This window comes from Peromyscus eremicus, chromosome 7, assembly GCF_949786415.1.
Source record: "Peromyscus eremicus chromosome 7, PerEre_H2_v1, whole genome shotgun sequence".
Lineage (NCBI taxonomy): Eukaryota > Metazoa > Chordata > Mammalia > Rodentia > Cricetidae > Peromyscus > Peromyscus eremicus.
In genome coordinates, this window is record NC_081422.1 from 33617305 (window position 1) to 33633910 (window position 16606).

At 39.3% G+C, this 16606-nt stretch overlaps 1 protein-coding gene across 1 annotated transcript; it reads right to left on the reverse strand.

The window, feature by feature from the left end:
* Positions 1 to 14778: 14778 nt before the first annotated feature.
* On the reverse strand, positions 14779 to 15711 carry LOC131914213 (olfactory receptor 8B3-like). Its single transcript, XM_059266804.1, has one exon. The coding sequence runs from the start codon at positions 15709 to 15711 to the stop codon at positions 14779 to 14781; it is 933 nt and encodes a 310-aa protein (XP_059122787.1).
* Between the last annotated feature and the right edge of the window lie 895 nt (positions 15712 to 16606).

The window sequence follows — 16606 nt, forward strand, 5'->3', positions numbered from 1 at the left end:
TTCTGGACACAACGGTACACTTACACGTATTAATTCCAGCTAGTTGTGGCAGCATGCCCAAGAACTGGGTAAGTGCAAGCCAGACACAATCTGAACATTAAGAGGGAAAGTAGGTGTGAAGTCCTGCTCCTATCCAAAGAGGGAGGGTCAGTTTTCTTTAAGGGGGTGGCCCTACTCCGGTGGAAAGCCACACACCAAAGAATCTATGGGCAGCACAAATTTGATGTGATGGACTTACAAAATACAAAGGAAAAGGGGGAAATTGAGGGAGTAAGGAATGGGTAGTGGAGCTTGGAGAAAAATGTGAACATGGTCAACATACATTATATGAAAGTTTCAACCGATTTTACAAAAAGAATAAATAAATGTGAAAATAATTGTTTAATGAGTAAAAGTGCTTATGTACACAGTAAGAACAAATGCTAAACTAAAAAATTTTCAGAAAGCATTTTAGTAACTCATATTTTATAACTTTATTGTTCAGTTTTGATGATTTAAATATCCATAATTTACACTGGCAGACATAGTAAATGGAGATGTAAGGTAACATCTGTCACCATCCTTTTTTTGGGTACTTACCTTGTTCCAGAATCATCAATGTATGCTGATATTTCACTTAATTTCATATCACAGTTATCTCAGCCATATGATCAGTCCAAGTGAGGCTAAGGTAGCTGCTTCTCTCTTTCCTCTGGAGCACATATTTATTCCAAGGGTCTTATAGTGATATGGCCTACAACAGTCATACACATCACAGATGCCATTCCAAGACTAGTGTCTTTCCCACATTATTTTTGTAACCTAAAGACAGAAGACAATCGGGCTTGTTTGAGTGATGAGGCTATAAAAAATCCAGAGGAGTTTTTGAGTAGAATCAGCATGGTGGAAAAAAAGAATGGATTCAGCCATGTTCACAGAGAAGCACAGAGAGGATATTGGTATGATGATACCATTCTATATATAGGTCTGAAGGGTGGTTACAAGTCTTCATGTTCTAATACATATAATGTGTTTATATTTTAAATAATTTTATACTTACAGTATTTGTTACCATATAATAAAGTCACTTGTTCAGCTATGTTCATATCAGCATTGTTTGTAACAGCCAGAACATGGAAACAACCTAGATGCCCTTCAACTGAAGAATGGATAAACAAAATGTGGTACATATACACAATGGAATACTACTCAGCAGAGAAAAACAATGACATCATGAGGTTTGCAGACAAATGGATGGATCTAGAAAAAATCATCCTGAGTGAGGTATCCCAGACTCAGAAAGACAAACATGGTATGTACTCACTCATAACAGGATACTAGATGTGGAACAAGGATGACTGGACTGCTACTCACATCACCAGGCAGGCTACCTGGAAAACAGGACCCCAAGAAAGACACAGGGATCGCCCAATGACAGAGAAATGGAATGAGATCTACATGAACAGCCTGGACATGAGTGGGGGTAGTGAAGGGCGAGGGTCGAGGGAAAGAGAGCTTGGGTGAGTGGGAGATCCCAGCTGGATCAACAACAGAGAGGGAGAACAAGGAATAGGAGACCATGGTAAATGAAGACCACATGAGAATAGGAAGAAACAAAGTACTAGAGAGGCCCACAGAAATCCACAAAGATACCCCCACAACAGACTGCTGGCAATGGTCGAGAAACAGTCCGAACTGACCTACTCTGGTGATGGGATGGCCAAACACCCTAATTGTCGTGCTAGAAACCTCATCCAACTACTGAGGGATCTGGATGCAGAGATCCATGACTAGGCCCCAGGTGGATCTCTGGGAGTCCAATTAATGAGAATGAGGAGGGTTTATATGAGCGAGAATTGTTGAGACCAAGGTCGGATAAAGCACAGAGACAAATAGCCAAACAAACGGAAACACATGAAATCTGAACCAATGGCTGAGGGGTCACCAACTGGATCAGGCCCTCTGAGTGGGTGAGACAGTTGATTGGCCTGATCTGTTTGGGAGGCATCCAGGCAGTGGCACCGGGTCCTGTGCTCACTGCATGAGTCGGCTGTTTGAAACCTGGGGCCTATGCAGGGTCCCTTGGCTCGGCCTGGGAGGAGGGGACTGGACCTACCTGGACTGAGTCCACCAGGTTGATCTCAGTCTGTGGGGAAGGCTTTGCCCTGGAGGAGATTGGAATGGGGGGCGGGCTGGGGGGAAGGTGAGGGGGGCGGGAGGGGGGAGAACAAGGGAATCTGTGGCTGATATGTAGAACTGAATTGTATTGCAAAATAAAAATTAAAAAAAAAAGAAATCTATTCAATTGAGCAACATATATATCCAAGATAAAAGAAAAAGGCACTAATATTTGAATTGTATAAATATCTAATAGAATTTGTCTCACATTGGAAAACAACAAAGAAAGCCCCATTGAGAAAGCTACACTGAGTAAAGGCGTTAGGTTATCCCTGTACCATGTCAGGTATGGATTTCCACAGGACATGCAGATTCTGTAACAGAAAGAAAGGTTTTGCACCCATGCTGTAGATTTGTACCATGCTTAGAGCAAGGATGTAGTAAAGAGGGTGTTGCAACATATTCTATGATTATATTTTCTCAACCTCTTCAACATGCTTGATAAGTCTCATTGTGAATTTACACAAATTTTTTCTGCAACTGCTCCAACCTTTTTTAACCTTTGCCTGTTGTTTTCTATTTCATCTGTTATTTTCACTTTATAGTTGCTGTTTGCTTATTTTAATTACTCAGGATCTCAAAATCTTCCTGCCCTAAATGTTCTCGTGCTCAGATTCTTGATACATGCCACCATATTGAACTTGCAATTGCATAGTGTGAAAGTACACACACACACACACAAACACACACACACATACACAGACACACACACACACATACACACACACTTCATAAAATTTAGTCTTAACTATTTTGGATTTTTTATTGAAAATACATTTTTCATATAATATACTCTGATTGTGGTTCCCCTCCATCAACTCCTCCTTGCCTCCTCAAACTCCCCATCTACCCAAATCCATGTCCTTTTTCGCTCTCTCTGATTAGAAAACAAGCAGGCATCTTAAAAAGAAAGAAAAAATAAAATAAGATAAAACAAACAAACCTGCATAGAATAAAACAAACAAATGAACAGAAAAACAAATCAGTTTGTGGAGACCAACCAATACTATTGTCAACAGCCTGTGTTATTTGGGGGTTCCCATTGAGTGCCTTTGTCCAGCAACTCTATTAGATATAACCCATTTCCAAAACTGGAAGCTTCATTTGTTAACCAGAGATGTTCAGTTAAAGCTTTAAATCACTGTGGTAGTTTGAATGCAATTGGCCCCCAAAATTTCATAGGGAATGAGAATATTAGGAGGTGTGGCTTTGTTATAGTGTGTATGGCCTTGTTGGAGAAAGTGTGTCACTGTGGGGGTGGGCTTTAAGGTTTCTTTTTTTTTAGTTTAATTTTATTTTATTTTACAATATAATTTAGTTCTAAATATCAGCCATGGATTCCTTTGTTCTCCCCCCTCCCGCCCTCCTCCCCTTTCCCCCAGCATACCCCCTATTCCCACCTCCTCCAGGGCAAAGCCTCCCACACAGACTGAGATCAACCTGGTAGACTCAGTCCAGGTAGGTCCAGTCCCCTCCTTCCAGGCTGAGCCAAGCGACCCTGTATAAGCCCCAGGTTTCAAACAGCTAACTCATGCAATGAGCACAGGACCCGGTCCCACTGCCTGGATGTCTCCCAAACAGATCAAACCAATCGACTATCTCACCCATTCAGAGGGCCTGATCCCCTTGGGGGCCCCTCAGCCATTGGTTCATAGTTCATGTGTCTCCATTTGTTTGGCTATTTGTCCCTGTGCTTTATCCAACCTTGATCTCAACAATTCTTGCTCATATAAACCCTCCTCTTTCTCGCTAATTGGACTCCTGGAGCTCCACCCGGAGCCTAGCTGTGGATCTCTGCATCCAGTTCCCTCAGTCATTGGATGGGATTTCTAACACGACAATTAGGGTGTTTGGCCATCCTATCACCAGAGTAGGTCAGTTCAGGCTGTCTCTCGACCATTGCCAGCAGTCTATTGTGGGGGTAACTTTGTGGATTTCTGTGGGCCTCTCTAGCACTTTGCTTCTTCCTATTCTTACGTGGTCTTCATTTACCATGGTCTCCTATTCCTTGTTCTCCCTCTCTGTTGTTGATCCAGCTGGGATTTCCCGTTCTTCCAAGCTCTCTTTCCCTCAACCCTCGCCCTTCATTAACCCCATTCATGTCCAGATTGTTCATGTAGATCTCATCCATTTCTCCGGCATTGGGTGATTCCCATGTCTTTCTTGGGGTCCTGTTTTCCAGATAGCCTCCCTGGTGATGTGAGTAGCAGTCCAGTCATCCTTGTTCCACATCTAGTATCCTCCTATGAGTGAGTACATACCATGTTTGTCTTTCTGAGTCTGGGTTACCTCACTCAGGATGATTTTTTCTAGATCTATCCATTTGCCTGCAAACCTCATGATGTCATTGTTTTTCTCTGCTGAGTAGTATTCCATTGTGTATATGTACCACATTTTATTTATCCATTCTTCAGTTGAAGGGCATCTAGGTTGTTTCCAGGTTCTGGCTATTACAAACAATGCTGATATGAACATAGCTGAGCAAGTGCTCTTGTGGTGTGATTGGGCATTCCTTGGGTATATGCCCAAGAGTGGTATAGCTGGATCTTGGGGGAGACTGATCCCCAATTTTCTAAGGAAGCGCCATACTGATTTCCAAAGTGCTTGTACAAGCTTGCATTCCCACCAGCAGTGGAGGAGAGTTCCCCTAGTGCCACATCCTCTCAAGCATAATGTGTCTTTGGTGTTTTTGATCTTAGCAATTCTGACAGGCATAAGGTAGTATCTCAGAGTTGTTTTGATTTGCATTTCCCTGATGATTAGGGATGTTGAGCAATTCCTTAAATGTCTTTCAGCCATTTTAGTTTCCTCTGTTGAGAATTCTCTGTTTAATTCTATAGTCTATTTCTTAATTGGACTGTTGGGCATTTTGATGTCTAATTTCTTGAGTTCCTTATATATTCTGGATGTCAGTCCTCTGTCAGATGTGGGGTTGGTGAAGACCTTTTCCAATTCTGTATGCTGTCACTTTGCCTTGTTGACCGTATCCTTTGTTCTACAAAAGCTTCTCAGTTTCAAGAGGTCCCATTGATTGATTGCTTCTCTCAGTGTCTGTGCTACTGGTGTTATATTTAGGAAGTGATCGCCTATGCCAATGCGTTCAAGACTACTTCCTACTTTCTCTTCTAGCAGATTCAGAGTAGCTGGATTTGTGTTGAGGTCCTTGATCCACTTGGACTTAAGTTTTGTGCACGGTGATAGATATGGATCTATTTGCAGCCTTCTACATGTTGATATCCAGTTATGCCAGCACAATTTGTTGAAGATGCTTTCTTTTTTCCATTGTACAGTTTTGGCTTCTTTGTCAAAAATTATATGTTCATAGGTGTGTGGATTAATGTCAGGGTCTTCTGTTTGATTCCATTGGTCCACATGTCAGTTTTTATGCCAGTACCAAGCTGTTTTTATTAATGTAGCTCTATAGTAGAGCTTGAGGTCAGGGATCGTGATGCCTTCGGAGGTTGTTTTATTGTACAGGATTCTTTTGGCTATCCCGGGGTTTCTGTTTTTCCATGTGAATTTGAGTATTATTCTTTCCAGGTCTGTGAAGAGTAGTGTTGGTATTTTGGTGGGGATTGCACTGAATCTGTAGATTGCTTTTGGTAAAATTGCCATTTTTACTATGTTAGTCCTGCCTATCCACGAGCATGGGAGATCTTTCCATTTTCTGACATCTTCAATTTCTTTTTTCAGGGACTTAAAGTTCTTGTCATATAGGTCCTTCACTTGCTTGGTTAGTGTTACCCCAAGGTATTTTATGTCATTTGTGGCTATTATAAAGGGTGATGTATCTCTGATTTCCTTCTCAGCCTCTTTGTCAATTGTATATAGGAGGGCTACTGACTTTTTTGAGTTGATCTTGTATCCTGCTATGTTGCTGAAGGTGTTTATAAGCTGTATCAGTTCCTTGGTTGAATCTTTGGGGTCACTCAAGTATACTATCATGTCATCTGCAAATAGGGAAAGCTTGAATTCTTCCTTTCCAATTTGTATCATCTTAATCTCCTTATGTTGTCTTATTACTCTGGCTAGAACTTTAAGTACTATATTGAATAAGTATGGGGAGAGGGGACAGCCTTGCCTCATTCCTGATTTTAGTGGAATTGCTTTGAGTTTCTCTCCATTCAATTTGATGTTGGCTGTTGGCTTGCTATAAATTGCCTTTATTATGTTTAGGTATGTTCCATGTATTCCTGATTGCTCCAAGACCTTTATCTTGAAGGGGTGTTGGATTTTGTCAAATGTCTTTTCTGCATCTAGTGAGATGATCATGTGTTTTTTTCTTTGAGTTTGTTTATATGGTGTATTACATTGACAGACTTTCATAAGTTGAACCACCCTTTCATCCCTGGGATGAAGCCTACTTGATCATGGTGGATAATTGTTTTGATGTGTTCTTGGAGTCTGTTTGCCAGTATTTTATTGAGTATTTTTGCATCAATGTTCATGAGGGAGATCGGTCTGTAATTCACTTTCTTTGTTGTATCCTTGTTTGGTTTAGGAATCAAGGTATTGCAGCCTCATAGAAGGAGTTTGGTAATGTTCCTTCTGTTTCTATTGTGTGGAACAATTTAGAGAGTATTGGTATTAACTCTTCTTTGAAGATCTGGTAGAATTCTGCACTGAAACCATCTGGTCCTGGGCTTTTTTTTGGTTGGGAGACTTTTAATGACTGTTTCTATTTCGTTAGGGGTTATTGGACTATTTAAATAGTTTATCTGGTCTTGATTTAACTTAGGTATGTTGTACCTATCCAGAAAATTATCCATTTCTTTTAGGTTTTCCAGTTTTGTGGAGTAGAGGTTTTTGAAGTATGACCTGATGATTCTCTGGATTTCCTCAATGTCTGTTGTTATGTCCCCCTTTTCATTTCTGATTTTATTGATTTGGATGCTCTCTCTCTCTGTCTTTTGGTTAGTTTGGATAAGGGCTTCTCTATCTTGTTGATTTTCTCAAAGAAACAACTCTTTGTTTCATTAATTTTTGTATTGTTCTCTTTGTTTCTATTTTATTGATTTCAGCTCTCACTTTGATAATTTCCTGGCATCTATTCCTCCTGGGAGACTTTGCTTCTTCTTGTTCTAGAGCTTTCAGCTGTACTGTTAAGTCACTAGTGTGAGATTTCTCCAACTTCTTTATGTGGGCATTTAGTGGTATGAATTTCCCTTTAGCACTGCTTTCATAGTGTCCCATAATTTGGGTATGTGGTGTCTTCATTTTCGTTGATCTATAGGAAGTCTTTAATTTCTTTCTTTATTTCTTCCTTAACCCATTGGTGATTCAGTTGAGCATTATTCAGTTTCCTTGAGATTGTATGTTTTCTGTAGTTTTTGTTGTTGTTGAAATCTAACTTTAAACCATGGTGGTCTGATAGAATGCAGTAGGTTATTCCAATTGTTTTATATCTGTTGAGATTTGCTTTGTGGCCAAGTATGTGGTCGATTTTAGAGAAGGTTCCATGGGGTGCTGAGAAGAAGGTATATTCTTTTTTGTTAGGATGGAATGTTCTGTAGATATCAATTAAGTCCATTTGAGTCATAACATCAGTTAAGTCCTTTGCTTCTCTGTTAAGTTTTGGTTTGGGAGATCTGTCCAGTGGTGAAAGTGGGGGATTGAAGTCTCCCACTATTAATGGGTGGGGTTTTATATGTGATTTAAGCTTTAGTAATGTTTCTTTACTATGTGGGTGCCCTTGTGTTTGGGGCATAAATGTTCAGAATTGAAACTTCATCTTGGTGGATCTTTCCTGTGATGAGTATGTAATGCCCTTCATGATCTCTTTTGATTGATTTTAGTTTGAAGTCTATTTTGCTGGATATTAGGATGGCTACACCCGTTTATTTCTTAAGACCATTTGATTGGAAAGTTTTTTCCCAGCCTTTTATTCTTAGGTAGTGTCTATCTTTGAATTTGAGGTGTGTTTCTTGTATGCAGCAGAAAGATGGGTCCTGCTTTCATATCCATTCTGTAAGCCTATGTCTTTTTATAGGTGAATTAAGTCCATTGACATTAAGGGATATTAATGACCAGTGATTGTTCATTCCTGTTATTTTTTGGTGATAGTGTGTGTGTACTTCTCTTCTTTGGGATTTACTGCTATGGCATCATCTCTTGCCTGTGTTTTCAAGGGTGTATCTGACTTCCTTAGGTTGGAATTTTCCTTCTAGTGCTTTCTGTAGGGCTGGGTTTGTGGATAAGTATTGTTTAAATCTGGCTTTGTCTTGGAATGTCTTGTTCACTCCGTCTATGATGATTGAAAGTTTTGCTGGGTATATTAGTCTAGGCTGGCATCCATGGTCTCTTTGTGTCTGCATTACACCTGTCCAGGTCCTTCTGGCTTTCAAAGTCTCCATTGAGAAATTGGGTGTTATTCTGATGGGTTTGCCTTTATAAGTCCCTTGGCCTTTTTCCTTAGCTGCTCTTAATATACTTTCTTTATTCTGTACGTTTAGCTGTTTTATTATTTTATTGGCGAGGGGACTTTTGGGGGGAGTCTAGTTTGTTTGGTGTTCTATAGGCTTCTTGTATCTTCACAGGCATTTCCTTCTTTAATTTGGGAAAGTTTTCTTCTATGATCTTGTTGAATATATTTTCTGTGCCTTTGAGTTGGTATTCTTCTCCTTCCTCTATCCCTACTGTTCATAGACTTGGTCTTTTCATGGTGTCCCAAATTTCTTGGACATTTTGGGTCATGACTTTGTTGGCTTTAGTGTTTTCTTTGACTGATGAATCTATTTCTTCTACTGTATCTTCAACGCCAGAGATCCTCTCTTTCATCTCTTACATTCTGTTGGTTATACTTGCATCTGAAGTTCCCGATCATTTACTCAGATTTTCTATTTCCAGCATTTCCTCTATTTGTGTCTTCTTCATTTTTTTCTATTTCCCTTTTCAGGTCTTGGACTGTTTCCTTCATCTGTTTCATTGCTTTTTCATGATTTTTTTTCAGGGCTTTATTGTTTTCTTATGTTTTATCTGTCCTTTCCTCTAGTTTTTTTATAGCATTCTTCCCATTTTTTGTTTGTCTTTTTCTCAACTTTATTTGTAATTCCTTCTATATAAGCCTCTACACTCTTCATGATATTATTCATAAGGCTGTTTTCTTCTGCTTCTTCCATTTTGTGATGTTCAGGTCTAGCTGTTGGAGGAGGGCTAGGTTCTGGTGATGCTGTATTACTCTTCATTTTGTTGTATGTACTTCTGCCTTGAAGTCTGCCCATCTCCTTGTGGATTTGTTCTTGGTCTTATCAGTGCACTTGGTCCAGACAGAGCTGACAGATTCAGGAATCCTCTCTCTCTCTTGTCCAGATGGGAGCTCCAGGGCGGGATGGGACCTGGGGGCTGGTCTCTAAGTCTCAGCAAATAGCTGGGGTCTCGGGCACATGGGCGTGGGGGCAGGGCTTGGTGATTGCAGGGTCTTCTGGGTGTCTTGGAGAAGGGGAGCCTTCCCGGTGGGAGTGAAGGGGATCCTGCCCAATGGCCTGAACCTAGGGCCAAGTTGGGCAGGTCTCTCCCGGAATGGCTGGTGCCCAGGAATGGGATCTAGGCTGAGGCCAGGCACTCACCTCTTGTCCAGATGTGAGGTCCAGGGCAGGATGGGAGCTGGAGGCTCTCTATCATCTCTTGTTTACCACTCTTGAGGCAGTGGGATCTGGAAGAATGGAACCTAAAATAAGGCAGACTAAAGTCTCATGCAACAGCCAAACTTATTCAGAACATCAGATAATTTATGCTCTATGAGTTAAGAAGAGTTGAATGAGTAAACTGTATAATCCTAAGGACAAGCCACATGTGACAAAAACATGTTTTCCCATAAAGGCACATAAACAAATAACAATAGCCTGTTGTGATGAATAATATGAAATAAACTCACCCCTATCTGCTACCCCTGGTAGTGCACAAAAGCACATTCTAAGAATAATTTTGTGTTTTTTAAAAAACTGAAGTCATAAGACTCTTGTTTTCTTTGAGTTTTTCTACAAGCACTTGGAATTCTCCTTTAACAACTTCATTCTTGGGCAGTGTTCCTACAATCTCTAATTACTTTTCCTTATTTCCGTACCACATTGCTTAGATCACCATAGGTTTGTAGTAAGTTTTGAAATTTGGAAGTGGGAGCAATCTAGCTTTTTTCAAGGTGGCTTTTCATATTCATAGTCCTTTCAGATTATTTATGAATATTAAGATTAAAAATGTCACTGGGATATAATGAAGATAGCACTGGTTCTATAGATGGCTTTGGGAACGTATTTACAATGTAAAACTGCTAAGTTTTCTGACCACTTAATAAGGGCTGTGTTTTCTCTGGCTGTCTCATTAATTTCTTTAGGCAGTGTTTAGTGGTTTTCTTCTACAAATGTTTCAGCTCTTTGGTTAATTCCTTATTGTTTACTTTTTGTGGTTAATTCCTTATTATTTACTTTTTGTGGGGGGAATGTGCATATTCCTGTGGTGTGTGTGCACTTGTGTGTAGGCACACAGGTGGCAAGGGCATGTGCTTGCATGACTATGGAAGCAAGATATTAACAATACCATATCTAAGTTATGAGCAAAGGATATTTCTGTGTATTTATACCTCAACTTCTTTTAGCAATGTTAGGCCATTTTCAGTGGACATACTTTGAGGTCTTTGATTATGAAAAGTACAGTAATTCTCCAGAACATTGTTCCTTTTTGATATATGGACTTATTAAGTTCCTCATTAGATTTTTATTGTTAGCAAATGGAATGACACATTAATGTGCTGAGGATACATATTTGAAGAATTTAATTGACAGAAGACTTTATTGAGATAATAGAAGAGGGTATATGAAGTTCTATAAAATGGAATGAAAATATACTCTCTTTAAAGCATTATTGATGCAAAAATAATCTTTATTGCACACCACAAATCTATTCAACTGGACTGAAAATTGTCTTCCATTCTTTAATAGACATAGCTGAAAGTTCCTCCTGAGGTGTGGTGAACAGGGTGTTTCTGCCCTGGACAAGTCTACATTGCTCTACAGTTTTACATTGCCTCTGTAGGTTCACTTCTGTGAGATCCATTTTGTACTGTAAAAATAAAGGTTAATTACAAACACTTGGGCTTTTGTTCCTCATGTTTGCTTAAGTTTGTTCATTGTTCATATAAATAACACTCTAATCACAGCTTTGTAGGAGTGCTTAACTGTAAAAATCAGGATTAATACATGACTATGTAAATATTATATATGTATAAAGCAAAACTGGAGCAAAATTTTGATGAAATGGACAACATAATGGTCATATACTTATGTCAATAAAATATGGATAGGATCCCTGAACTCTACATTATTCTTTATGTGGTTTTGTTGTTGTTGTTGTTTGTGGTATTCAGGTTCTACTCCAGTTACTAACACATATCAAATAAGCACTCAACACTGACCTATTTCCTCAGTGTTTTTCTCAAGTAGGGTTATGCAAAATTACCCATGCTGGCCTTGATCTATTAAATCCTTGCATCATCAAGCATGGATACATAGATGATTATTCTATTCATCAATCTTTTATCCTGACTACGTTGAAATAATTTGCTGGTTATTTTATACTTGAGGACCTGAGTGAGGCCTCATTATCTACATATTGCCCATTTGAGAACAAAGAAAAAGGAGGAAGAGCAAAAACAGTATTAGCATCATGTCTGTCCTGTCTGGATCAGTCCTGGGACACTTCACTGCAACAAAGACAAGCAAATGTCTGCTCTGTAGGAGAGGTGAACACAGTCATCCTTGCAATCATCTCCTTCTGCTATCACAGGCATCTGAGACTGTGGGATCCCAGCTGGGATACTGGCTCCCACATTTTATGACAGGGTACACTTGAGGACTGAGGCATAAGAGATATTAGATAAAGGATAGAGGGGAGAGAAACAGAAACACAGGATAGCCTCAGGAGGGCCAGGATCATTATCCACCAGCCACTTCTGTCTCTTCTAAAGGAAAGGGCCTTTTATAGGAATGACAAGGGGTCGAGCAAAAGACCTCCCCACAGCACAGCCAAGTGCAGACCCTTCCAAACACCTGGTAACCATGCATGTGGTCAATCCATCCCCTTATGCAGCCCTGCTGGGTAAAGCAAGCTCAGACCTCACTAGGAGACCTTTGTGGGCCTACACATGGGCTGTGAATATTGGAGTGCTCTCTCAGGCTCAAGCTTGGCAAACATTGTATCGACAGGTTTTGCCCTTTTCCTCCTTTGGCTCTCCCTTGCTAAAAATCATTATAGTACATTCCTAAAACTAGCCTCCAAGCTCCATTCCCTTATTTGGCCACAGACTCATTCCTGAGACAAAACACCAAGGTTCAACAGTCAAAATTCATAATTTGGCTAACCTATACAATCAGGACTTCCCGACCCACCCTAGCACAATTTCCTCCTTAAAAACACACTACCAGGGGAAAAAAGAAAAACAACAGCTGGGCGGTGGTGGCGCATGCCTTTAATCCCAGCACTGGGGAGGCAAAGGCAGGCAGATCTTTGTGAGTTTGAGGCCAGCCTGGGCTACAGAGCGAGATCCAGGAAAGGTGCAAAGCTACACAGAGAAACCCTGTCTCGAGAAGATTAAAAAAAAGACAAAAACAAACAAACAAGAAAAAAAAACCCTGCTGCTTCTGCTTGCTGCTTGCTGTCTGCTTTTGCCAGATCCGGAGGCAGCCCCTCTCCCTGGCCCACAGGACTTGTCCCTCCTTTTAGCTGAACTTGGTGTCTGGGTGTGTCCTATGCTGACTCCAAGCACTGCCCTCCTTAATGGATGTGTTTTACTTCTGTTCCTGATTGATGTTACATTAGTATGTGTAGTGTGATAATTCCTCTCACTAAGAGAGATTTGAGAAAAACAAAAAACAATACAAAACAAACAAACAAACAAACAAAAAAACAACATGATGCACAGGATCCCACTGTCCTCCCACACACTGTAGAGGACAGCCTCTATCTAGAACAAAAAGTCTTGCTACAGTTATTGTAAGTTTTCATGTTTCAGGTGAATAATTTAAAATGACTTTTGTCTATAAACACTTTATTTACTCACACTGATTTACAGAAGAGAAAAGGCCAGCTCTTCAGGATTAGTATGGAAATAATCTATTTGTCCTTCATACTTTTATTATGCTAAGACAGTCCATTTTAGAGATATTTTGTTCATTTGGCAAAGAAATTCCAAATGGGAATCCCACATGAAAGTCAACATTGATGGAATGATTTGTCTCTGGATCTTCCTTTGGGTTAAACTTTTCTTCGTTATCAATTAACCTGAGCTTTTTTTAACCTATTCAGAAAGATGTTTCAGTCCTCACAATAGTTTCAGGAAGTTCCAGAGAAGATAAAAGATGCCATACAAAGAGGCTTCTATTGCCTGCCCTGCCGTGTCGTGTCTGAAGCCTCTTTCTTAACTAGTGTCTCCATGACCACTCGCTCTTTATTCCTTGACTTAGCTGTCCTCACTCCACTTGCACCCAAAGATCTAGTCTGTCTTCATTTCCCAACAAAGCAATTTTCGTTACTTAAATCACTATTAATGAATGGTCATTCTGGGTGTGAAGGATAATATAAGATTAATAAAGCAAGGGAAATATTTGCAATGCTCTACAGAAGAAAGTTAATATCCAGGTGGTAATATGATTTTGAGAACCCCTCAGTGATTCTTTGCAGATAAAGGCTCTTATATACTCACTGCCTTCTTGGCTTCCAGTTTAATGACTTTGGTTGGCACCCTTCCTGTCCCAGGTCTTCTTTTCTTGAACTCCTAAACCCTTAAAACACATTCAAATTATTTCATTTTTTAATTTTGTAGATGAACTCAACTCCCTACTGCAAAAAACCTGGCCTATTCTAACTAAAAGAATAATTCAAAATAAAGTGACAACTGAAGCAAATCTAGACACAGGTGTCCCCCACAAACAAACTATAATCCAGATTCAAAGATGAAATATGTTCTCATGATCATATTTCCAAAATAATAATAAAATATTCAGAAAATATATGAATTAATAAGGTGCTTGAAACCTGGAATAATTAGCATATTCTACAGCTTTAATTAAGCTATTAATTACCAATAAATCACATCTTTCACATTGGCAGTTGGAAAGGGATATGTTGCTTTTCAATGGAAAATGTACAGAAAAGAACAGAATCAGATGTTTAAATTACTCATTTAAAGACATATCTTCAAAATGAGAAATCCACACACAGTGGAAACTGCCATTCGAGTGTTACTACATTTGACCATTTGAAAACATGTTTTAGATTACACTATAGAAAAAACGTTAATTTTTAATTAATGGAGGAAAGAATAAGTTGTTTTACTGAAATTATTTTTAAATAAGACAGAAAAATGACAAAAAAAGGAAGATGGCAGACTCTGGAAATATTAAAACCAAATCTAGAAGACCCAGACTTCCTTTTATAAAGGAAAAAAAAAACAGATAAGGTTTCTGGATTATACCAAGAGTTTCTGCCTGTTCAGAAACCGTAAAAAAATTAAAATGAAAAGTAGAAGACTTTCTAGGAAAGAAAAGGACAGAAATCTTCCAATAAAATATTGCTCATCAATTGAAACTATCCCTGCACAAAAGTAAGAGGCACAAAGACAAGCTTGTCCAGTCAAATGGTCCTGCTGCTCAGGGTTTTCCTAAGGGCAACTTTAATATCTTTGTTTCTCAAACTATAGATTAAGGGATTCAACATGGGAACCACATTGGTATAAAAGACAGAATAGATTTTTCCTTCATTGATAGAATCCCCTGAGGAGGGTTTGAAATACACAAATGCACTTGAACCAAAGAACAGAAAAACAGCAATGATGTGGGAACTGCAGGTACTGAAAGCTTTTGACCTGCCCTCAGAGGAACTGATGCGGAATATGCTGGAGAGGATGAAACCATAGGAGATAAAGATACTTGAAGTAGGAACAATGATGTTGATGCTTCCAACAATGCAAATGACAAGTTCGTTGACATATGTGCTTGTGCAGGAGAGTTGGAGCAAAGGAGGAATATCACAGAGGTAGTGGTTGATGGTGTTGGCATCACAGAAGGTCAGTCTCAGCATGCATACAGTGTGAGCTACAGCATCAGAAAATGCAATAAAGTAGGAACCAAGCATAAGGCTCAAACATAATTTAGGAGACATGAGAACATTATACAACAATGGATTACAGATAGCCATGTATCGATCATAGGCCATTGAAGTCAGCACATAACATTCTGAAATAACAAAAAAACAGAAGAAATAGACTTGGGTCATACATTCCACGTAGGAAATTGTATTCTTCCTTAATATAAAGTTCACCAGCATTTGGGGAGTGAACACAGAACAATAACAGAGGTCTATAAAGGACAAGTTAAAGAGAAAAAAGTACATAGGGGTGTGGAGGTGAGAATTCAGCACAGTCAGAATTATCAAACACAGATTTCCCAATGCAGTGACCAGATACATTGCTAGAAACACGAAGAACAGGGGCATTTGGAGATCAGGCTGCTCTGTTAATCCTACCAGAATGAATTCAGTCACCAAAGAGACGTTAACTGTATCCATTCTTCTCTGAGGCAGCCTGTGGACACAGAAAATAAAGTTACATTAGAGGATGATCGACACTCAGTCATGGATCCCTCCCATCCATGATATGTGTGCTGGAAATGGTTTTTCTAGCCCCAGTTATACATATAAAATCAAATGGTGCAGTCACAAACAAATTATCTTAAATCAGAAAGCAATTGATAATGAATTTCATTATAATTCTGAAAAAATGTCACACGATAAAGGACAAGAATACACTGAGAAGGGTTCAAAGTTCTCCCATGCTCTGTCTTTCTCCACTAGAGCCTGCCCTACAACAAAATTGGAAGCAGATGCCTGGCCAGTACAGTGATGGTTGCTGCTGCAAATTTGTCTTTGCTATGGTATGCATATAAATAATGTGCCTAATCTAAAACTACAAAAAAAGAGTCAGGGAGAGAATGTTTCCTGTCCCCTTGTCATGAAGTTATGAATCTGGAAGACTTAAGGCCTGACCTTGCAGGAATCTCTAACAGAGACGCTGCAAATCCAGTGGTCACCAACACCTCTCTCTGATTCCTCTGAAGGCTTTACTTCTGCCTGTTTCACTTGTGTCTCATTTTGGACAGGACAGGGAAGAAGTTGCTGAAGCCTATCCTATATGAAGAGACAGAAAGGGAGTAGATTTGGATAGGAGGAGAGTCAAAGACAACTTCAGAGGAGTTGAGGGAGAGGAAACTGTAACCAGAAAATATTATATGAAAAAATCTCTTTTTAATAAAATAAAAATAAAAAACATTCATTTAAAAAGGGGGAAAAATAGGGTGTTAGTATATCTGAAATTCAGAATCACAATTTTCAGTCCAAACACAAAAGATTACTTACTTTCCTATTTATCCCTGTTTAACTGGATATATATTTCAGATTCAAAATT

Bases quoted from the DNA above. Each gene is read 5' to 3' on its own strand.
- LOC131914213 (XM_059266804.1), bottom strand. From the start codon at position 15,711: ATGGATACAGTTAACGTCTCTTTGGTGACTGAATTCATTCTGGTAGGA.